Source organism: Taudactylus pleione, unplaced genomic scaffold (assembly GCF_031769625.1).
Source record: "Taudactylus pleione unplaced genomic scaffold, aTauple2 ptg000762l, whole genome shotgun sequence".
Lineage (NCBI taxonomy): Eukaryota > Metazoa > Chordata > Amphibia > Anura > Myobatrachidae > Taudactylus > Taudactylus pleione.
The window spans coordinates 1,946,945-1,970,922 of record NW_028285164.1 but is presented as its reverse complement, the minus strand read 5'-3'; the positions used below and the strand labels follow the sequence as shown (position 1 = coordinate 1,970,922).

The 23,978-nt window shown below is 53.2% G+C and overlaps 1 protein-coding gene across 3 annotated transcripts in view; it reads left to right on the top strand.

The window, feature by feature from the left end:
• Positions 1 to 23,978, top strand: part of TAOK2 (TAO kinase 2) — a 72,280-nt gene that overhangs the window by 30,295 nt on the left and 18,007 nt on the right. For all 3 annotated transcript variants that reach the window (XM_088457499.1, XM_088457497.1, XM_088457498.1), the window contains 5 exons: positions 9,368 to 9,413; positions 9,790 to 9,886; positions 9,976 to 10,089; positions 20,122 to 20,213; positions 20,856 to 20,949. In XM_088457499.1, the coding sequence (XP_088313625.1) occupies positions 9,368 to 9,413; positions 9,790 to 9,886; positions 9,976 to 10,089; positions 20,122 to 20,213; positions 20,856 to 20,949 (443 nt within the window). The remainder of the gene's footprint in view (positions 1 to 9,367; positions 9,414 to 9,789; positions 9,887 to 9,975; positions 10,090 to 20,121; positions 20,214 to 20,855; positions 20,950 to 23,978) is intronic.

Sequence of the window (23,978 nt, the reverse complement as noted above, 5' to 3'; positions counted from 1 at the left end):
ACTGTATCTGCCCTCCTTTACACCGTACCTGCACCTCTCTCCCCAATACACTGTATCTGTCCTCTCTCCCTTACACTGTACCTGCACCTCTCTCCCCAATACACTATCTGCCCTCTCCCTTACACTGTACCTGCACCTCTCTCCCCAATAAACTGTATCTGCCCTCTCTCCTTTACACCGTGCCTGCAACTCTCTCCCCAATACACTTTATCTGTCCTCTCTCCCTTACACCGTACCTGCACCTCTCTCCCCAAAACACTGTATCTGCCCTCTCTCCTTTACACTGTATCTGCACCTCTCTTCCCAATACACTGTACCTGCACCTCTCTCCCCAATACACTGTATCTGCCGACTCTCCCCAATACACTGTATCTGCCGACTCTCCCCAATACACTGTATCTGCACCTCTCTCCCCAATACACTGTATCTGCACCTCTCTCCCCAATACACTGTATCTGCACCTCTCTCCCCAATACACTGTATCTGCACCTCTCTCCCCAATACACTGTATCTGCACCTCTCTCCCCAATACACTGTATCTGCACCTCTCTCCCCAATACACTGTATCTGCACCTCTCTCCCCAATACACTGTATCTGCACCTCTCTCCCCAATACACTGTATCTGCACCTCTCTCCCCAATACACTGTATCTGCACCTCTCTCCCCAATACACTGTATCTGCACCTCTCTCCCCAATACACTGTATCTGCACCTCTCTCCCCAATACACTGTATCTGCACCTCTCTCCCTTACACTGTATCTGCACCTCTCTCCCCAATACACTGTACCTGCACCTCTCTCCCTTACACTGTATCTGCCCTCTCTCCCTTACACTGTATCTGCACCTCTCTCCCCAATACACTGTATCTGCACCTCTCTCCCCAATACACTGTATCTGCACCTCTCTCCCCAATACACTGTATCTGCACCTCTCTCCCCAATACACTGTACCTGCACCTCTCTCCCTTACACTGTATCTGCCCTCTCTCCCTTACACTGTATCTGCCCTCTCTCCCTTACACTGTATCTGCCCTCTCTCCCTTACACTGTATCTGCACCTCTCTCCCCAATACACTGTTTCTACTTCAGGGTCCATAGGGGTCCACAGGGTGACCTTGGGGTATAGCTGGATCCTGGATCCTCGGGCACCACGGAGTTAAAGCTTTTAGCTGCTCCCAGGATGCACTTGGGTCCAACCTCCCCTATACCCCGCCCCCGAGCCACAGGCACCTCAGTTTTAGATGGTGCCCGGCCGGAGTCGGGTCACCCTGCGGGGTGGGCTGCAGGAGCAGCCCCCTAAAGCTTTTAATTTTTTATTGAACTTAGTTAAATTTATTTATTTTTTACTATAAGTTTTTTCTCTAGAGCAGCAGCGCTGGGCTGTCTGTACAGACGCCCACGCTGCCGCTCCTTCTCCCTGCTGGCGCCGCGACGCCAGCACTGAACTGGGGATCGCGGCGGGGGAAGCCAGAGTCTGTACTAGCCGGACTCTGGCTTCCCCCGGGACTGCTGCCGGAAGACGCCGGGGAGATCAGGTAAGCCGCGCACCGCTGATTAGCGGCGGTGCGCGGGTTCCTTGTAAATGCAGTCCCATGCCCCCGGTCTAGGGGACAGACCGGGGGCGCTAGCGGTGGCGGCGGGCCCCCCCTCCAGCGGAGGCATACCCCGCCAGACCACTAGACCACCAGGGTTAATATCGCGGCAAGCGGGATGCCGGCAACCCGGGGGTTAATATGCTAGCCAGGGGAGGAAGCCTTCCCTGTCTAGCGGCTCCTCCCCTCAGCTCAGCGCGCCTTTCAGCCCGGAGTCTGGCGTCGCTGAGCTGCAGATACTCGGCCACTCCTCCTCTGAGGTCTCCAGCGGCCATTTTCTCTGTGGCAGCGTGGATACTCTCAGGGAGCACGCGGACCGGTCCCCCTGTGTACCTCTCCCCTGCAGAAGGACAGTGTACACAACACTATAGCCCTCCCAGACACTGAATCTGGGAGGTTGATTGTAGTGGAAAGGTGCAGTGAGTATATCTTCCTGCATGGTATGTGACTTTTGCTAGTGCTGCCTGTCTGTGTTTTTTTTTTTCTACTTACTGTCAGCCTGTACCTATCCCTTTCCTTCTCCTACAAGCCCTACAGGTGTGCGGGGGAAGGGTGTTTCTACTGACCTCACCTATATAGATCACGTATTTGTGAGGTCCGTCACATACAGTTGTGTGCTACACAGTACCATATTGTGGGCTGTTGTTCAGCACACTGGTGAGTGCGCACGTTTTCTTCCTAAGTCATGTCTGAGGAGGAGATTGAGCACTCCGGGGCTCCAGCATTGTTCTCCTGCAGGCGCTGTTCTGCAGGAGTGGATAGGGAGGATTTGTCACAGGACGGCCTGTGCGGACGGTGCCAGGCGGTCCCTGGTACGTCTAAACCTCCCATTTCGCAGGAGCCACCATGGGCGATGTTTTCCCAGGTGCTGGTGTCCATCGCGGACCGTCTGTCGGTCCCGACTGCCGCCCCTACTAGGGCGTTGCCCCAGCCTGCCATCCCCCATTCCCCGGGTGTCCCACAATTATTGCAGACTCCCCCGGGGTCTCAGCCTGTTGGTCCCTATGCGGGGTTGCCAATGTATATTCAGTCCACCCCTGTGGCACAGCCGGCTGTGGTGCCGTTTCAGGCTCCTGTGACAGCTCCTCCACCCTGGGTGGATGCGCTTTCCCACACTGTCCAAGATTTGGCGGCAGCATCTTCGGCTTTTCAGTCGATGTTGCGCAGTGACGTGCCCTCCAGGGCGTCTAAACGCTCAGTCATGGCACAGGCTGCGCATCTTTCGGATTCTGAGGGGTTCTCGGATGATGGTGAGGTACAGGATGACTCAGCCTCAGATGCCTCAGTCCAGGAGGTAGACACTAAGTCTTCCATCAATGTGCGGGCTCTGGTTAAGGCGGTGCGGGCTATTCTTCTGATTGAGGATGAGGCACCCGCTCCCAAGTCAAGGTATCCTAGTTTTAAAAAAGCTAAGGTTACTTCTACAGCGTTCCCCTTGTCTGATCAGTTGACTGATCACATGGCGGTGGCCTGGCAGACGCCCAGTAAGCGTTTCCTGCCACAGAAACGCTTGGCGTCCAATTATCCATTCCCGGAAGCGCATTGTAAGAAATGGGAAACTCCGCCTGCAGTCGATTCCCATGTAACACGCCTCATCAGGAGTGCTACTTTGCCATTGCCGTCTATATCCTCGCTGAAGGATCCTACGGACAGGAAGGTGGAGACTTGTCTAAAGTCTATTTATTCTCTCTCAGGGGCTGTAGCCCGGCCGTCCATGGCCATCTCCTGGGTGGCCAAGGCCATTGAGGGGTGGGCCAACGCCTTGGAGGACACGTTTACGGATGAATCTCCGGACGTCCAGGGGGCGTTGTTAGGACAGATGAGAGATGCCGCCTCCTACATTGGAGAAGCATCTTTGGATGCTAGCCTGTTGACCTCTAGGGTTTCGGCGGCAGCAGTGTCTGCTCGTAGATCCTTGTGGTTGCGGTCTTGGAGAGCAGACGCGGATTCAAAGAAAGGCTTGGAGGCCTTACCTTTTAATGGGGAATTACTATTTGGTCCGGACCTGGACAAAATAGTAGATACCCTGGCAAAATCCAAGTCAGCCTTCCTCCCTTCAGCTACTACACCTGCTAAGGTCCGGAGCTCGGCGTTTCGTTCCTTTCGGGTTCAGGGCAAGGCAAAGGGTCAGTCCTTCCCGAGGCAGTCCGCACCCAAGACCGCCACAAAGCCAAAGAAGCAAGCCTGGAGTGCTAGGCGCCCTTCTTCCAAGCCAGAAGATAAGCCTTCTGCGTGATGGGACGGGCCTCCCTCTGGGGGACCCCAGAGTGGGAGGCCGACTTCTTCAATTCGCCCAGTGCTGGCACAATACCACCACGGATGCCTGGGTGCGAGAAGTGGTCTCCCAGGGGTACGCCCTGTCTTTTCGGCACAGGCCGCCTTGCCAGTTTTTTTTGCACAAGTCCTTCTCAGGACAAAACCAAGGCCTTGCAGGTTCAGGAAGCCATAGAGGCCTTGCTGACGGCGGGGGTCATTATACCCGTACCACAGTCTCAACGTGGGATGGGGTATTACTCTACGCTGTTTCTGGTGCAGAAACCCAATGGCTCTCATCGCCCCATCCTCAATTTGAAGTCCCTGAACAGGTTTCTCAGGGTTCCCAAATTCAGGATGGAAACTTTGCGTTCCATCATACTGGCGATGGAACCGGGGGATTATATGGTCTCCCTGGATATCCAGGACGCCTACCTCCATGTGCCTATAGCAACATCGCACCAAAGGTTTCTGCGGTTTTCTATTCTCCATAACCACTACCAAGTCAGGGCTCTACCCTTTGGTCTCTCCACGGCACCAAGGGTATTTACCAAGGTGATGGCGGTCATGGCGGCTCACCTTCGGAGCCAGGGGATACGGTTGCTACCGTATCTAGACGACCTCCTCTTGCTGGCAAGCTCCCCGGAGGTACTGATCCAGCATCTCCACCTGACGGTCGCTTGTCTACAGGCGCACGGCTGGTTGATCAACTGGAAGAAATCCTCCCTCATCCCATCACAACGGATGGTTCATTTGGGGGCCCTGCTGGACTCTCGTCAGCAACGGATTTTTCTGACTCCAGAGAAGGTCTCCTCCTTACAGCTGCGGATTCACAGTTGTCTGAGCAGTGGCAGAGTGTCGGTGCACTCAGCGATGAGAGTTTTGGGGTCCATGGTGTCGGCATTCGACATGGTGGAGTTTGCCCAGTTCCATTCCAGGCCCCTGCAGGGGCTGATTCTTTCAGAATGGAACGGATTGCCACACAGGATCCGCTCTCAGATGCTGGTGTTGTCCTCGGAGGTGCGTCTGTCCCTAGCCTGGTGGCTGCAGACAGCGCATCTCCTGGAGGGGCGCCCCTTTTGGATCCCGGAATGGGTTCTGCTCACGACAGATGCCAGTCTCCGGGGTTGGGGGGCGGTGACAGGCTCCTTGTCACTTCAGGGTCGTTGGTCGGCGGAGGAAGCGATTCTTCCCATCAACATCCTGGAACTGCGGGCAGTATACAGAGCCCTGCAGTCGTCCGGCACCGCTCTTCACGGAAGGGCCGTTCAGGTGCAGTCAGACAACGCCACCACGGTGGCGTACATCAATCACCAGGGAGGGACTCGCAGTCGAGCTGCGATGTCGGAGGTGTCCCGCGTCCTGGCTTGGGCGGAGCGCTATCTTCCAGCTCTCTCGGCAGTTTTCATCCCAGGAGTCCTCAATTGGGAGGCAGACTTCCTCAGCCGTTACGATGTGCATCCCGGGGAATGGTCGCTTCATCCAGAGGTATTCCAACTACTCGTGGACAAGTGGGGGCTGCCAGAGCTGGACCTGATGGCGTCCCGTTACAATCACAAGCTGCCTGTGTACGGGTCAAGGACAAGGGATGCAGGCGCAAGTCTGATAGACGCGCTGTCGGTGAAATGGCTGTTTCAACTGGCTTACTTGTTCCCTCCGATATCTCTGCTGCCTCGGGTCCTGCGCAAGTTCAAACAGGACGGAGGCACACTGATCCTGGTGGCCCCAGCGTGGCCCAGAAGGCCGTGGTACTCCGATCTGCGGAGCCTGTCCATCGACGCTCCGTACCTCCTACCTCAACGGCGGGACCTGTTGTCTCAGGGGCCCTGTCTTCACCCGGATCTGGGTCGACTATCTTTGACGGCGTGGCTCTTGAGACAGCCGTCCTGAGGTCTCGGGGCTTTTCTAGCTCCGTTATTACCACCATGCTGAGGGCGCGCAAGCCTACTTCCGCGAGGATCTATCACAGAGTGTGGCACACTTACTTTCAGTGGTGCGAGGCCAGAAACTATGATCCCCAGGTGTTCCGAGTTTCGCGTATTCTGGCTTTCCTTCAGTCCGGTTTGGACTTAGGATTACGTCTTTCTTCACTGAAGGTACACGTGTCTGGTCTGTCGGTGTGGTTCCAGCGCAGGATCGCTGCTATGCCGGACGTACACACCTTTTTCCAGGGTGTTTTGAGAATCCAGCCTCCCTTTGTGCCACCTGTGGCCCCGTGGGATTTGGCGGTGGTTCTTAGGGCCTTACAGGGTCCTCCTTTTGAGCCCTTGGAGTCAGTGGAGCTCAAGTGGCTAACTTTTAAAACTGTTTTCCTCTTGGCAATTGCTTCTGCCAGGAGGGTTTCAGATTTGGGGGCGCTTTCTTGTCGTCCCCCTTTTCTGATTTTTCATCAGGACAGAGCGGTGCTTCGCACTCGTCCTGATTTCCTGCCTAAGGTGGTTTCCAGGTTCCACATTAATCAGGAAATTGTTGTACCAGCCTTTCAGTCACCTGATCTTTCGGCTGGGGAGACTTCCTTAGACGTTGTAAGGGCACTCCAGGTTTATGTGGACCGGACTAGTTCTGTGAGGAAGTCGGATTCTTTGTTTATCCTCTTTGGTTTTCACAAGAGGGGTTGGCCTGCCAACAAACAGACTCTAGCCCGTTGGCTTCGTTCTGTTATTATTGAGGCTTATATGCAGGAGGGTTTAGCTGTTCCAGCCTCTGTTAAGGCTCATTCCACTCGGTCCGTGGGCCCTTCTTGGGCTGCTAGCCGTGGCGCCTCTGCTGTTCAGCTCTGTAAGGCGGCCACCTGGTCTTCCATTCAGACCTTTTTGAGGTTCTACGCGTTTGACACCTTTGCCTCTCAGGATGCATCCTTTGGGCGCCGGGTTCTCCTATCAGCACAGGAGCGTCCCCGCCCTTAGTTGGACTGCTTTGGGACATCCCCAAGGTCACCCTGTGGACCCCTATGGACCCTGAAGTAGAAAACAAGAGATATGGTAAGAACTTACCTTTGTTATCTCTGTTTCTACGAAGTCCATAGGGTCCACAGGGCACCCGCCCTGACGCACCTGGCTTCATATGGGCTCTGTGACTGGTCACCGGTTTTCCGTCTCCCATTTCTGTGAGTATGGTTCTTGTGTGTTCCAGTCTTCCTTCTCTCTGTTTCGTCTCCTCCTCCGGCCTGGGCTGCTTACCAACTGAGGTGCCTGTGGCTCGGGGGCGGGGTATAGGGGAGGTTGGACCCAAGTGCATCCTGGGAGCAGCTAAAAGCTTTAACTCCGTGGTGCCCGAGGATCCAGGATCCAGCTATACCCCAAGGTCACCCTGTGGACCCTATGGACTTCGTAGAAACAGAGATAACAAAGGTAAGTTCTTACCATATCTCTTGTTATCTGCACCTCTCTCCCCAATACACTGTATCTGCACCTCTCTCCCCAATACACTGTATCTGCACCTCTCTCCCTTACACTGTATCTGCCCTCTCTCCCTTACACTGTATCTGCCCTCTCTCCCTTACACTGTATCTGCACCTCTCTCCCCAATACATTGTATCTGCACCTCTCTCCCCAATACACTGTATCTGCACCTCTCTCCCCAATACACTGTACCTGCACCTCTCTCCCTTACACTGTATCTGCCCTCTCTCCCTTACACTGTATCTGCCCTCTCTCCCTTACACTGTATCTGCCCTCTCTCCCTTACACTGTATCTGCCCTCTCTCCCTTACACTGTATCTGCCCTCTCTCCCTTACACTGTATCTGCCCTCTCTCCCCAATACATTGTACTTGCACCTCTCTCCCTTACACTGTATCTGCCCTCTCTCCCTTACACTGTATCTGCCCTCTCTCCCTTACACTGTATCTGCCCTCTCTCCCTTACACTGTATCTGCCCTCTCTCCCTTACACTGTATCTGCCCTCTCTCCCTTACATTGTATCTGCCCTCTCTCCCTTACACTGTACCTGCACCTCTCTCCCTTACACTGTACCTGCACCTCTCTCCCTTACACTGTACCTGCACCTCTCTCCCTTACACTGTACCTGCACCTCTCTCCCTTACACTGTACCTGCACCTCTCTCCCTTACACTGTACCTGCCCCTCTCTCCCTTGCACTGTACCTGCCCCTCTCTCCCTTGCACTGTACCTGCCCCTCTCTCCCTTGCACTGTACCTGCCCCTCTCTCCCTTACACTGTACCTGCCCCTCTCTCCCTTACACTGTACCTGCCCCTCTCTCCCTTACACTGTACCTGCCCCTCTCTCCCTTACACTGTACCTGCCCCTCTCTCCCTTACACTGTACCTGCACCTCTCTCTTACACCATACCTGCGCCTCTCTCCTCAATACACTGTATCTGCCCTCTCTCCCCAATACATTGTACTTGCACCTCTCTCCCTTACACTGTATCTGCCCTCTCTCCCTTACACTGTATCTGCCCTCTCTCCCTTACACTGTATCTGCCCTCTCTCCCTTACACTGTATCTGCCCTCTCTCCCTTACACTGTATCTGCCCTCTCTCCCTTACACTGTATCTGCCCTCTCTCCCTTACACTGTATCTGCCCTCTCTCCCTTACACTGTACCTGCCCCTCTCTCCCTTACACTGTACCTGCCCCTCTCTCCCTTACACTGTACCTGCACCTCTCTCCCTTACACCGTACCTGCACCTCTCTTCCCATCACACTGTACCTGCCCCATCTCTCTGAGCTGTATTTGCCCCCCTCTCTTCAATACTCTGTATGTGCCCCATTTCTTCAATACCTGGTACCTGCTTCCCTTTCTCCAGTATCTGGTTCCTGCCCCCCTTTCTCGAAAACCTGGTACTTGCCCCCTCTCTCTTCCTTACACCGCACCTGTCCCCCCTTCTCCGTTACACCGCACCTGTCCCCCCTTCTCCGTTACACCGCACCTGTCCCCCCTTGTCACGCCTGTACCCTCCCATCCCCTGTTGCTTGCTTTTTCTGTTTTTACCTCTGTTTACCCAAAACATGCCCCTATTTCACCAGGACCTGCCCTGTGCCTCACTTTTGCCCCAGTCCCACATGTGTAATCCTACTTTCTACTATAGTATTAATTCTAGGGTGAGCAGGGGGGGGGGGGCTCTTAATGAAGGGCACGATGTGCGTGCCCGAAAAAGGAGCGTTCTCACTAGAAGAGGCGGTGTGTCCTTGAGGCGGGCCCCATTTCATTACAGTAGGGGGGCAGCACTCACGGAGATGCTGGACTGTCCCCGAGCTCTCCTCGCAGTGCGGAGATGCGGCACGCTCTTCCTTCCCGCGGCATCTATTCACTCGCCGGTGATTGTCTCACCAGAGCTTCCTCTACCTGGGTGGGGGGACGGCTGTTTCAGCGGGGCGCTGCTCCATAAGGTCAGGGCACGGCGCCCCGCGGGGGAACACTATTATATGTCATATAATCTCTCTTCTTTGTGGCTCTGAGAAACGCCTGTTGTTATTATTACTCTGTTACTATTAATCTGCAGAGCACACACACTATATAATACAATGTTTTGTCTCTTCTATGAACACTTGTCTTCCAGCTGGTGATGGAGTATTGCCTGGGATCTGCTTCCGATCTCCTGGAGGGTGAGTGTTGCATGGGGCTGTGGTGGGATCTATTACCACCAATAACCTACCACAACCGTTCGCAGCCAATCGGATATTGGCTTTAATTTGATTGACCTGCACTAAACCAATCAATGCTGATACCTGTATAGGTCACAGCTGGTCTCACTTCCTAAAGATCCTGTGCTGCGATGACAGGAGGCGTTTATATCCGGCAAGCGTTTTCTCGGTCATGTGACGCCACACTTCGGGTAGTGTCACCGAGACAGGAACGCCAGTATTTAAGGCTCTGTTATCGCGTGACCATGTCCTTAGAGACAGATATCTGAGGGTGAGAACGGCGGTCAACGAGATGAGTCAGAGGTTGGTCCTGACGTCTTCCATCTTGTCTCTGCAGTGCACAAGAAACCCCTCCAGGAGGTGGAGATTGCTGCTATTACCCACGGTGCACTCCAAGGCCTGGCCTACCTCCATACACACAACATGATCCACAGGTGAGTGCCCAGGTGAGGCCTGAGCAGTAGTGTGCTCTTATCCTCCTTTACTCTCCTTAATTATACCTCATTCTGTACTCCCCATGCAGAGATGTGAAGGCCGGTAATATCCTCCTCACAGAACCAGGATTGGTGAAACTTGGGGACTTCGGCTCCGCTTCCATAGTGGCTCCAGCGAATTCCTTCGTGGGAACTCCATACTGGTAATAAACTGATCTACGCAGGACAGATAGTATATAGTGAGCGGAGGGGCCCCTGACCCACACTGTATGTAACGCAGGACAGATAGTATATAGTGAGCGGAGGGGCCCCTGACCCACACTGTATGTAACGCAGGACAGATAGTATATAGTGAGCGGAGGGGCCCCTGACCCACACTGTATGTAACGCAGGACAGATAGTATATAGTGAGCGGAGGGGCCCCTGACCCACACTGTACATAACGCAGGACAGATAGTATATAGTGAGCGGAGGGGCCCCTGACGCACACTGTACATAACGCAGGACAGATAGTATATAGTGAGCGGAGGAACCCCTGACCCACACTGTATGTAACGCAGGACAGATAGTAAATAGTGAGCGGAGGGGCCCCTGACCCACACTGTATGTAACGCAGGACAGATAGTATATAGTGAGCGGAGGGGCCCCTGACCCACACTGTACATAACGCAGGACAGATAGTATATAGTGAGCGGAGGAACCCCTGACCCACACTGTATGTAACGCAGGACAGATAGTATATAGTGAGCGGAGGGGCCCCTGACCCACACTGTACGTAATGCAGGACAGATGGTATATAGTGAGCGGAGGGGCCCCTGACACACTGTATGTAACGCAGGACAGATAGTATATAGTGAGCGGAGGAACCCCTGACCCACACTGTATGTAACGCAGGACAGATAGTGTATAGTGAGCGGAGGGGTCCCTGACCCACACTGTACGTAACGCAGGACAGATAGTGTATATAGTGAGTATAGGGGCCCCTGACCCACACTGTATGTAACGCAGGACAGATAGTATATAGTGAGCGTAGGGGCCCCTGACCCACACTGTACGTAACGCAGGACAGATAGTATACAGTGAGTATAGGGGCCCCTGCCCCACACTGTACGTAACGCAGGACAGATAGTATACAGTGGGTATAGGGGCCCCTGCCCCACACTGTACGTAACGCAGGACAGATAGTATACAGTGAGTATAGGGGCCCCTGACACACACTGTATGTAACGCAGGACAGATAGTATATAGTGAGCGGAGGGGCCCCTGACCCACACTACGTAACGCAGGACAGATAGTATACAGTGAGTATAGGGGCCCCTGACCCACACTGTATGTAACGCAGGACAGATAGTATATAGTGAGCGGAGGAGCCCCTGACCCACACTGTACATAACGCAGGACAGATAGTATATAGTGAGCGGAGGAACCCCTGACCCACACTGTACGTAATGCAGGACAGATGGTATATAGTGAGCGGACGGGCCCCTGACACACTGTATGTAACGCAGGACAGATAGTATATAGTGAGCGGAGGGGCTCCTGACCCACACTGTATGTAACGCAGGACAGATAGTGTATAGTGAGCGGAGGGGCCCCTGACCCACACTGTACGTAACGCAGGACAGATAGTATATAGTGAGTATAGGGGCCCCTGACCCACACTGTATGTAACGCAGGACAGATAGTATATAGTGAGCGGAGGGGCCCCTGACCCACACTGTACGTAACGCAGGACAGATAGTATACAGTGAGTATAGGGGCCCCTGACCCACACTGTATGTAACGCAGGACAGATAGTATATAGTGAGCGGAGGAGCCCCTGACCCACACTGTACGGAACGCAGGACAGATAGTATACAGTGAGTATAGGGGCCCCTGACCCGCACTGTATGTAACGCAGGACAAATAGTATATAGTGAGCGGAGGAGCCCCTGACCCACACTGTACGTAACGCAGGACAGATAGTATATAGTGAGTGGAGGAACCCCTGACCCACACTGTACGGAACGCAGGACAGATAGTATATAGTGAGTATAGGGGGCCCTGACCCACACTGTACGTAACGCAGGACAGATAGTATAGAGTGAGCGGAGGGGCCCCTGACCCTCACTGTACGTAACGCAGGACAGATAGTATACAGTGAGTATAGGGGCCCCTGACCCACACTGTATGTAACGCAGGACAGATAGTATATAGTGAGCGGAGGAGCCCCTGACCCACACTGTACGGAACGCCAGACAGATAGTATACAGTGAGTATAGGGGCCCCTGACCCACACTGTACGGAACGTAGGACAGATAGTATATAGTGAGTATAGGGGCCCTGACCCACACTGTACGTAACGCAGGACAGATAGTATACAGTGAGTATAGGGGCCCCTGACACACACTGTATGTAACGCAGGACAGATAGTATATAGTGAGCGGAGGGGCCCCTGAACCACACTGTACGTAACGCAGGACAGATAGTATACAGTGAGTATAGGGGCCCCTGACCCACACTGTATGTAACGCAGGACAGATAGTATATAGTGAGCGGAGGAGCCCCTGACCCACACTGTACGGAACGCAGGACAGATAGTATATAGTGAGTATAGGGGCCCTGACCCACACTGTATGTAACACAGGACAGATAGTATATATTGAGCGGAGGAGCCCAAGACCCACACTGTACGGAACGCAGGACAGATAGTATATAGTGAGTATAGGGGCCCCTGACCCACACTGTACGTAACGCAGGACAGATAGTATATAGTGGGCGGAGGAACCCCTGACCCACACTGTACATAACGCAGGACAGATAGTATATAGTGAGCGGAGGGGCCCCTGACACACACTGTACGTAACGCAGGACAGATAGTATATAGTGAGCGGAGGGGCCCCTGACCCACACTGTATGTAACGCAGGACAGATAGTATATAGTGAGCGGAGGGGCCCCTGACCCACACTGTACATAACACAGGACAGATAGTATACAGTGAGTATAGGGGCCCCTGACACACTGTATGTAACGCAGGACAGATAGTATATAGTGAGCGGAGGGGCCCCTGACCCACACTGTACATAACACAGGACAGATAGTATATAGTGAGTATAGGTGCCCCTGACCCACACTGTATGTAACGCAGGACAGATAGTATTTCTACTTCAGGGTCCATAGGGGGTCCACAGGGTTGACCTTGGGGTATAGCTGGATCTGGATCCACAGGCACCACGCAGTTAAAGCTTTGCTGCTCCCAGGATGCACTTGGGTCCGTCCTCCTCTATACCCCGCCCCGGCCACAGGCACCTCAGTTTTAGTTGGTGCCCGGCCGGAGTCGGGTCACCCTGTCGCAGTGGGGCTGCAGGAGCAGCCCCTAAGCTTTATTTTAAAAGATAAATTATTTTTTATTTTTTTTTCTACTTTTTTTACACTGTTAGAGCGGCAGCATCAGACTGTCCTTTAGGACGTCCACGCTGCCGCTCCTTCTCCCCGCTGGCGCCGCGTCGCCAGTACAGCTCTGGGGATCGCGGCGGGACCCCAGAGCCTGTACTAGCCGGGCTCTGGGGACTCCCTTGACTGCTGCCGGACGCGACGGGGATCAGGTAAGCCGCGGGTCGCCGCGTGCGGCGGCCCGCGGATACTTTCTATGCAGTCAGAAGCCTCCGGTCTCTGGGGACAGACCGGAGGCGCTAGCGGCGGCGGCGGGCTCCCCCTCAGTTGAGGAATACCCCGCGTGTCCGCTAGACCACCAGGGTATCAGGCTGGTAGCGGGACCGGCAACCCGGGGGTTAATTGCTAGCCAGGGGAGGCAGCCTTCCCTGTCTAGCGGCTCCTCCCCTCAGCTCAGCGCGCCTTTCAACTAGGAGTCTGGCGTCGCTGAGCTGCTCTTATCTCTCGGCCACTCCTCCTCTGAGGTCTCCGGCGGCCATCTTTACTGGCACATCGCAGACTCCCAGGCGGTATCAAGTGGACCGGTCCCCCTGTGTACCTCTCCCCTGCTAAAGGACAGTGTACACAGCGCTATAGCCCTCCCAGACACTGAATCTGGGCGGTTGATTGTAGCGGAAGGTGCAGTGAGTACTAACTTTTCTGCATTGTATGTGACTATTGCTAGTGCTGCATGTCTGTGACTTATTCTCCTTGCTGTCAGCTTATAACTATCCCTTTCCTTCTCCTACGGCCCGGCAGGTGTGTGGGGGAAGGGCGTTTTTCTGAGACCCTCACTTATATAAAACACGTATTTGTGGGGTCAGTCACATACTGTTGTGTGCTACACAGTACCATATCTGGGCTGTTGTGTCGCATACTGGTGAGTGCGCCGGTGTTAAAACCGTAATTCCTCTGGTGATACCTATTTCTTGTGATTTACGGTATCATGTCTGATGAGGAGACTGAGCGCTCTGTGGCTCCTGTGCTATTTTCCTGCAGACGTTGTGCTGCTGGAGTTGATGGGGAGGACTTATCTCAGGTTGGTCTGTGCGGGCGGTGCCTGCTGGTACCGGGCCCCTCCAACCCCCCTGTATCACAGGACCCTCCTTGGGCGATGTTTTCACAGGTGCTGGCGTCTATTGCGGACCGGTTATCGGTCCCATCAGCGGTCCCTTCTAGGGCGTTACCGCAGCCCACCATCCCCCATTCCCCGGGGGTTCCACAAATGTTGCGGTCTTCCCCCGGGGCCCAGACTGTGGGTCCTTACTCGGGACTGCCTGTGTATGTGCAGTCTTCCCCAGGGACGCGTCAGTCTGTAGTGCCTTTGCAGAGTTTTGCTCCGACGGCTCCTCCGCCTTGGGTGGATGTTCTATCCAGCTCCGTACAGAGTCTGGGGCTTCATCCTCTGCGTTTCAGTCCATGTTGCAAGGTGATGTGCCACCAAGGGTCCGGTTGTGAGTTCACTAGCTGCGCAGTTGTCGGACTCGGAAGTGTCCTCAGATGATGGAGAAATCCATGAGGACTCTGACTCTGATGTCATGGGGCAGGAGGTGGAAGCGAAGTCCTCCATTAATGTTCCAGCCTTAGTTAGGGCGGTGCGGGCTATCCTACATGTTGAGGATGATGCGCCGGCTCCTAGGTCGAAGTTTCCTAATTTTAAAAAGGCCAAGGTGACTTCAACTGTGTTCCCCCTGTCTGATCAATTATCGGATCATATGGCGGCGGCCTGGCAATTACCTAGTAAGAGGTTCCATCCACAGAAGAGGTTGGCGGCGAACTATCCTTTTCCTGAAGCTCATTGCAGGAAATGGGAAACTCCGCCGGCGGTGGATTCCCACGTTACCCGCTTGATCAAAAGCGCGACGCTGCCATTGCCGTCTATCTCCTCTTTGAAGGATCCCACGGACAGGAAGGTGGAGACTTGTTTAAAGTCCATTTATTCTCTTTCCGGGGCGGTGGCTCGCCCGTCCATGGCTATCTCCTGGGTGGCTAAAGCCATTGAGGCATGGGCCAATGCCTTGGAGGATACCTTTCCTGATGAGGCTCCGGATATCCAGAGAGCGTTAGTGGGACAGATGCGGGATGCAGCTTCCTATATTGGGGAAGCGTCTTTGGATGCCAGCCTGCTCACTTCTAGTGTGTCGGCTGCAGCGGTGTCTGCTCGGCGCTCCCTGTGGCTGAGGTCCTGGAGGGCTGATGCAGATTCAAAAAAGGGTCAGGAGGCCTTGCCTTTTAATGGTGATTTACTATTTGGTCCGGATTTGGACAGAATAGTGGATACTTTGGCTAAGTCCAAGTCGGCTTTTCTCCCTTCGGCCTCTGCGCCGGCTAAAGTGAGGAGCTCTGCCTTTCGGTCCTTTCGGGTTCAGGGTAAGGCCAAGGGCCAGTCCTTCCCGAGACATTCGGCGACCAAGGCCGCACCCAAGCCCAAGAAGCAGGCATGGAGTGCTCGGCGCCCTTCTTCCAAGCAGGAGGATAAGCCTGCTGCCTGATGGGACGGGACTCCCTCTGGGGGACCCCAGAGTGGGAGGCCGACTTCTCCAATTCGCCCAGTGTTGGCACAATACCACCACGGATGCCTGGGTTCGAGAAGTAGTCTCTCAGGGGTACGCCCTGTCTTTTCGGTTCAGGCCACCCCACCAGTTTTTCTGTACGAGTCCTTCTCTGGACAAGACCAAAGCTGGTCAGATTCAGGTAGCTATAGAATCCTTGCTACAAGCAGGGGTCATTGTTCCCGTTCCGCAGTCTCAGCGCGGGACGGGGTACTATTCTACTCTGTTTCTGGTACAGAAACTCAATGGTTCTCATCGCCCTATCCTGAATTTGAAGTCTCTGAACAGATACCTCAGAGTTCCCAGGTTCAGGATGGAAACGTTACGTTCCATCATTCTGGCGATGGAACCCGGGGATTATATGGTCTCCCTCGATATCCAGGACGCCTATCTCCATGTGCCCATAGCACCGGCACATCAGCGGTATCTGAGGTTTGCTATCCTGAACCATCACTACCAATTTCGGGCGTTGCCTTTTGGCCTTTCCACGGCTCCAAGGGTGTTCACCAAGGTGATGGCGGTTATGGCTGCCCACCTTCGGGGTCAGGGTCTACGTCTGTTGCCGTACCTGGACGATCTTCTGCTGCTGGCGAGCTCCCCGGAGGTGCTTCTTCGACATCTCCACCTGACCATTGCTTGTCTTCAAGCACACGGGTGGTTGATAAACTGGAAGAAGTCTTCCCTGATTCCATCACAGCGGATGGTTCATTTGGGAGCCCTGCTGGATTCTCGTCAGCAGCGGATTTTCCTGACTCCAGAGAAGGTCTCCTCCCTGCAGCTGCGGATACACAGTTGCCTGAGCAGTTGCCGCCTGTCGGTCCATTCAGCTATGAGAGTTCTGGGGTCCATGGTGTCGACATTCGACATGGTGGAATTTGCCCAGTTCCATTCCCGGCCCCTGCAGGGGCTGATTCTATCGGAATGGAACGGGTTACCTCACCGGATCCGCTCTCAGATGCTGGTGTTGTCCCCGGAGGTTCGGCAGTCTTTGGCTTGGTGGCTTCAGACGGCGCATCTGGTCAAGGGGCGCCCCTTTTGGATCCCGGACTGGGTCCTGCTCACGACGGATGCCAGCCTTCGGGGTTGGGGGGCAGTGACCGGCTCATTATCGCTTCAGGGTCGTTGGTCCGCGGAAGAAGCACTTCTCCCCATCAACATCCTGGAACTGTGGGCTGTGTACAGGGCCCTGCAGTCGTCCGGCCCCGCTCTTCACGGAAGGGCGGTTCAGGTGCAGTCCGACAACGCCACCACGGTGGCGTACATCAACCACCAAGGGGGAACTCGCAGTCGGGCAGCAATGTCGGAGGTGTCTCGCATTCTTGCTTGGGCGGAGTGTCACGTTCCAGCGATCTCGGCAGTCTTCATTCCCGGAGTCCTCAATTGGGAGGCGGACTTCCTCAGCCGTCACGACGTGCATCCCGGGGAATGGTCGCTTCACCCAGAGGTGTTTCAGCTACTCGTGGACAGGTGGGGGCTGCCGGAGCTGGACTTGATAGCCTCCCGTCACAATCACAAGTTGCCCGTTTACGGGTCAAGGACAAGAGACGCAGGCGCCTGTCTGGTAGACGCTCTGTCGGTGAAATGGACGTTTCACCTGGCGTATCTGTTTCCTCCGATATCCTTACTTCCTCGGGTTCTGCGGAAATTCAAGCAGGACGGCGGCACGCTCGTGCTGGTGGCTCCGGCGTGGCCCAGACGTCCTTGGTACTCCGATCTGAGGTGCCTCTCCATCGACGCTCCGTACCTTCTTCCTCAGCGTCGGGACCTGTTGTCTCAAGGGCCCTGCCTTTACCCGGATCTTGGTCGGCTGTCTTTGACGGCGTGGCTCTTGAGACAGCCGTTTTGAGGTCTAGGGGTTTCTCCAGTTCGGTGATTGGTACCATGCTTAGGGCACGCAAGCCTGCTTCCGCGCGGATTTACCACAGGGTGTGGCGCACTTATTTTCAGTGGTGTGAATCCAGAAACTATGATCCGCAGGTGTTTCGGGTTTCCAGAATCTTGGAATTTATTCAATCGGGTTTGGACCTCGGCTTACGCCTGGCCTCTCTGAAGGTTCATGTGTCTGCTTTGTCCGTGTGGTTTCAGCGACGGATTGCTACACTGCCAGACGTTCACACCTTTTTCCAAGGTGTTCTCAGGATCCAGCCTCCCTTCGTGCCTCCGGTGGCTCCGTGGGACTTGGCGGTGGTGCTGCGGGTCTTGCAGGGTCCTCCTTTTGAGCCGCTTGAGTCGGGGGAGCTCAAGTGGCTGACATTTAAGACCATTTTTCTCCTGGCAATTGCTTCTGCCAGGAGGGTTTCAGAATTGGGGGCGCTTTCCTGTCGCTCCCCTTTTCTGATTTTTCACCAGGACAGGGCGGTGCTCCGCACTCGTCCTGAGTTTTTGCCCAAAGTGGTCTCAAAGTTCCACATTAATCAGGAACTTGTTGTGCCAGCTTTTCAGTCACCTGATCTTTCCGCTGGTGAGGCTTCCTTGGATGTAGTCCGGGCACTTAGAATCTACGTGGACCGGACTGCTTCGGTTAGGAAGTCGGATTCTTTGTTTGTTCTCTTCGGTTTTCACAAGAGGGGTTGGCCTGCCAACAAGCAAACGTTAGCCCGTTGGCTTCATTCAGTTATTTGTGAGGCTTATGCACAGGAGGGTTTACCTGTGCCAGCCTCTGTTAAGGCTCATTCCACTCGTTCTGTGGGTCCCTCTTGGGCTGCTAGACGTGGCGCCTCCGCTGTTCAGCTGTGTAAGGCGGCTACTTGGTCTTCAATTCAGACGTTTTTGAGGTTTTATGCGTTTGACACCTTAGCCTCTCAGGATGCATCCTTTGGGCGCCGGGTACTCCTTTCAGCACAGGAGCGTCCCCGCCCTTAGTTGAACTGCTTTGGGACATCCCCAAGGTCAACCCTGTGGACCCTGAAGTAGAAAAGAAGAGATATGGTAAGAACTTACCTTTGTTATCTCTGTTTCTACGAAGTCCATAGGGTCCACAGGCCGCCCGCCCTGACGCACCTGGCTTCAAATGGGCTGTGTGGCTGGTCACCGGTTTTCCGTCTCCCATTTCTGTGAGTATGGTTTCTTGTGTGTTCCAGTCTTCCTTCTCTCTGTTTAGTCTCCTCCTCCGGCCTTAGCTGCTTACCAACTGAGGTGCCTGTGGCCGGGGCGGGGTATAGAGGAGGACGGACCCAAGTGCATCCTGGGAGCAGCAAAGCTTTAACTGCGTGGTGCCCGTGGATCCAGATCCAGCTATACCCCAAGGTCAACCCTGTGGACCCTATGGACTTCGTAGAAACAGAGATAACAAAGGTAAGTTCTTACCATATCTCTTGTTATAGTGAGTATAGGGGCCCCTGACCCACACTGTACGTAATACAGGACAGATAGTATACCGTGAGTATAGGGGCCCCTGACCCACACTGTACGGAACGCAGGACAGATAGTATATAGTGAGTATAGGGGCCCCTGACCCACACTGTACGTAATACAGGACAGATAGTATACAGTGAGTATAGGGGGCCCTGACCCACACTGTACGTAACGCAGGACAGATAGTATATAGTGAGTATAGGTGCCCCTGACACACACTGTACATAATGCAGGACAGATAGTATACAGTGAGCGGAGGGTCCCCTGACCCAGCCAGTATGTAACGAAGGATAGACAGGACGTAGTGAGTGGAGGGACCCCTGACCCAGCCAGTATGTAACGAAGAACAGACATGATGTAGTGAGTGGAAGGACCCCTGACCCAGCCAGTATGTAACGCAGGACAGACAGGACGTATGGAGTGGAGGGACCCCTGACCCAGCCAGTATGTAACGCAGGACAGACAGTACGTAGTGAGTGGAGGGACCCCTGACTCAGCCAGTATATTACACAGGACAGACAGGACGTAGTGAGTGGAGGGACCCCTGACTCAGCCAGTATATTACACAGGACAGACAGGATGTAGTGAGTGGAGGGACCCCTGACTCAGCCAGTATATTACACAGGACAGACAGGACGTAGTGAGTGGAGGGACCCCTGACTCAGCCAGTATATTACACAGGACAGACAGGACGTAGTGAGTGGAGGACCCGTAACGCAGGGCAGACAGGGTGCAATGAGTGGAGGGACACCTAACCCAGCCAGTATGGAACGCAGGACTTACTGAGTGGAGGGAACTCCTGGACCACCCAGCGCGTTATGCAGGACAGATGGTATGGGGTGAGCAGAATGGACCACTGACCTAGGTATCATCAGAGACTTGCCTTGTAAGGATGTGAATGTATTTCCTCCCTTCAGGATGGCTCCGGAGGTGATCCTCGCAATGGATGAGGGCCAGTATGATGGGAAGGTAGATGTGTGGTCTCTGGGGATCACGAGCATTGAGCTAGGTGAGTCTTTGCATTGATACAGCGCTCCTCCGCATGTCTGCTGTTCCCCATCACTTTCTCCATTGTCTACCTGAAACTCATTCCCCTGTTCTTCTGTGGTGCCATGCCTCTATTTCTGCCAGAGCGCACGGTTTTTGTGGCGCTATGTAGTGGCATTTGCGGAGGGCAGGAGCTGCCACTGGCAGCACAGTGGGCTGGACAGTGTAAGGGAATGTTCCTTGCCGAGTTTTGCAGGGCAGTGTGAGATCAAGGATTAGTAATGATATTATTCATGTTACCCTCGATATGCCTTTAATGCATTTTGCACTTTCCCGGTCACACACCTGGGGCCTAACTCAGCTGTGCGAGTGATCCTAAGGTGCTAGAGCGTAGTTCTGGGGTGCGCTGGGCAGATCACCTACAAGCACCATTCGGAAAGCAAGGCATTTTGCACCGCGCATCTGTTCTCCTACTATCTTACCACTCCAACAACAAGATGAATTGTCTGGTTGCACTGCGCATATTTCCATATCCAGCATCCATCTCCTGTACAGCTGTTATTTCCCCATCCTGTTCCTAAGTGCTGTCCCCATTATTTTGGAGAAATTTCTACCTGTTTTAATGCGTGGTATTAAAATGATTGTCCGTCTTTCCTCTGTGTAGCGGAAAGGAAGCCCCCACTGTTCAATATGAATGCTATGAGTGCCTTATACCACATCGCTCAGAATGAGTCTCCTGTCCTACAGTCCAACCACTGGTGAGTCCTAAACCAGCACAATACATTACAGCTGTAGGTACAGTCCAACCACTGGTGAGTCCTAAACCAGCACAGTACATTACCACTGTAGGTACAGTCTAACCACTGGTGAGTGCTACCTGTACAGTACATTACCACTGTAGGTACAGTCTAACCACTGGTGAGTGCTACCTGTACAGTACATTACCACTGTAGGTACAGTCTAACCACTGGTGAGTGCTACCTGTACAGTACATTACCACTGTAGGTACAGCCTAACCACTGGTGAGTGCTCCACCTGCATAGTACATTACCACTGTAGGTACAGTCTAACCACTGGTGAGTGCTACCTGTACAGTACATTACCACTGTAGGTACAGCCTAACCACTGGTGAGTGCTCCACCTGCATAGTACATTACCACTGTAGGTACAGTCTAACCACTGGTGAGTGCTACCTGCTTAGTACATTACCACTGTAGGTACTGCCTAACTACTGGTGAGTGCTCCATCTGCATAGTACATTACCACTGTAGGTACAGAGTGGTAATGTACTACCAGAGTTTCTGCAAACTTAGTATTGAAAGAACCCCAACACCACTTCTCGCAACTGTTTTTTAACTAAGTCTAACCACTGGTGAGTGCTCCACCTGCATAGTACATTACCACTGTAGGTACAGTCTAACCACTGGTGAGTGCTCCACCTGCATAGTACATTACCACTGTAGGTACAGTCTAACCACTGGTGAGTGCTACACCTGCTTACTACATTACCACTGTAGGTACAGTCTAACCACTGGTGAGTGCTACACCTGCATAGTACATTACCACTGTAGGTACAGTCTAACCACTGGTGAGTGCTCCACCTGCATAGTACATTATCACTGTAGGTACAGTCTAACCACTGGTGAGTGCTCCACCTGCTTAGTACACTACCACTGTAGGTACAGTCTAACCACTGGTGAGTGCTACATCTGCATAGTACATTACCACTGTAGGTACAGTCTAACCACTGGTGAGTGCTACACCTGCTTAGTACATTACCACTGTAGGTACAGTCTAACCACTGGTGAGTGCTCCACCTGCATAGTACATTATCACTGTAGGTACAGTCTAACCACTGGTGAGTGCTCCACCTGCATAGTACATTACCACTGTAGGTACAGTCTAACCACTGGTGAGTGCTCCACCTGCATAGTACATTACCACTGTAGGTACTGCCTAACTACTGGTGAGTGCTCCATCTGCATAGTACATTACCACTGTAGGTACAGAGTGGTAATGTACTACCAGAGTTTCTGCAAACTTAGTATTGAAAGAACCCCAACACCACTTCTCGCAACTGTTTTTTAACTAAGTCTAACCACTGGTGAGTGCTCCACCTGCATAGTACATTACCACTGTAGGTACAGTCTAACCACTGGTGAGTGCTCCACCTGCATAGTACATTACCACTGTAGGTACAGTCTAACCACTGGTGAGTGCTCCACCTGCATAGTACATTACCACTGTAGGTACAGTCTAACCACTGGTGAGTGCTCCACCTGCTTACTACATTACCACTGTAGGTACTGCCTAACTACTGGTGAGTGCTCCATCTGCATAGTACATTACCACTGTAGGTACAGAGTGGTAATGTACTACCAGAGTTTCTGCAAACTTAGTATTGAAAGAACCCCAACACCACTTCTCGCAACTGTTTTTTAACTAAGTCTAACCACTGGTGAGTGCTCCACCTGCATAGTACATTACCACTGTAGGTACAGTCTAACCACTGGTGAGTGCTCCACCTGCATAGTACATTACCACTGTAGGTACAGTCTAACCACTGGTGAGTGCTCCACCTGCATAGTACATTACCACTGTAGGTACAGTCTAACCACTGGTGAGTGCTCCACCTGCATAGTACATTATCACTGTAGGTACAGTCTAACCACTGGTGAGTGCTCAACCTGCTTAGTACACTACCACTGTAGGTACAGTCTAACCACTGGTGAGTGCTACACCTGCATAGTACATTACCACTGTAGGTACAGTCTAACCACTGGTGAGTGCTACACCTGCTTAGTACATTACCACTGTAGGTACAGTCTAACCACTGGTGAGTGCTACACCTGCTTAGTACATTACCACTGTAGGTACAGTCTAACCACTGGTGAGTGCTCCACCTGCATAGTACATTACCACTGTAGGTACAGTCTAACCACTGGTGAGTGCTCCACCTGCTTAGTACATTACCACTGTAGGTCCAGTCTAACCACTGGTGAGTGCTCCACCTGCATAGTACATTACCACTGTAGGTACAGTCTAACCACTGGTGAGTGCTACACCTGCTTAGTACATTACCACTGTAGGTACAGTCTAACCACTGGTGAGTGCTACACCTGCACAGTACATTACCACTGTAGGTACAGTCTAACCACTGGTGAGTGCTCCACCAGCATAGTACATTATCACTGTAGGTACAGTCTAACCACTGGTGAGTGCTACACCTGCATAGTACATTACCACTGTAGGTACAGTCTAACCACTGGTGAGTGCTCCACCTGCTTACTACATTACCACTGTAGGTACTGCCTAACTACTGGTGAGTGCTCCATCTGCATAGTACATTACCACTGTAGGTACAGAGTGGTAATGTACTACCAGAGTTTCTGCAAACTTAGTATTGAAAGAACCCCAACACCACTTCTCGCAACTGTTTTTTAACTAAGTCTAACCACTGGTGAGTGCTCCACCTGCATAGTACATTACCACTGTAGGTACAGTCTAACCACTGGTGAGTGCTCCACCTGCATAGTACATTACCACTGTAGGTACAGTCTAACCACTGGTGAGTGCTACACCTGCTTAGTACATTACCACTGTAGGTACAGTCTAACCACTGGTGAGTGCTACACCTGCATAGTACATTACCACTGTAGGTACAGTCTAACCACTGGTGAGTGCTACACCTGCTTAGTACATTACCACTGTAGGTACAGTCTAACCACTGGTGAGTGCTACACCTGCATAGTACATTACCACTGTAGGTACAGTCTAACCACTGGTG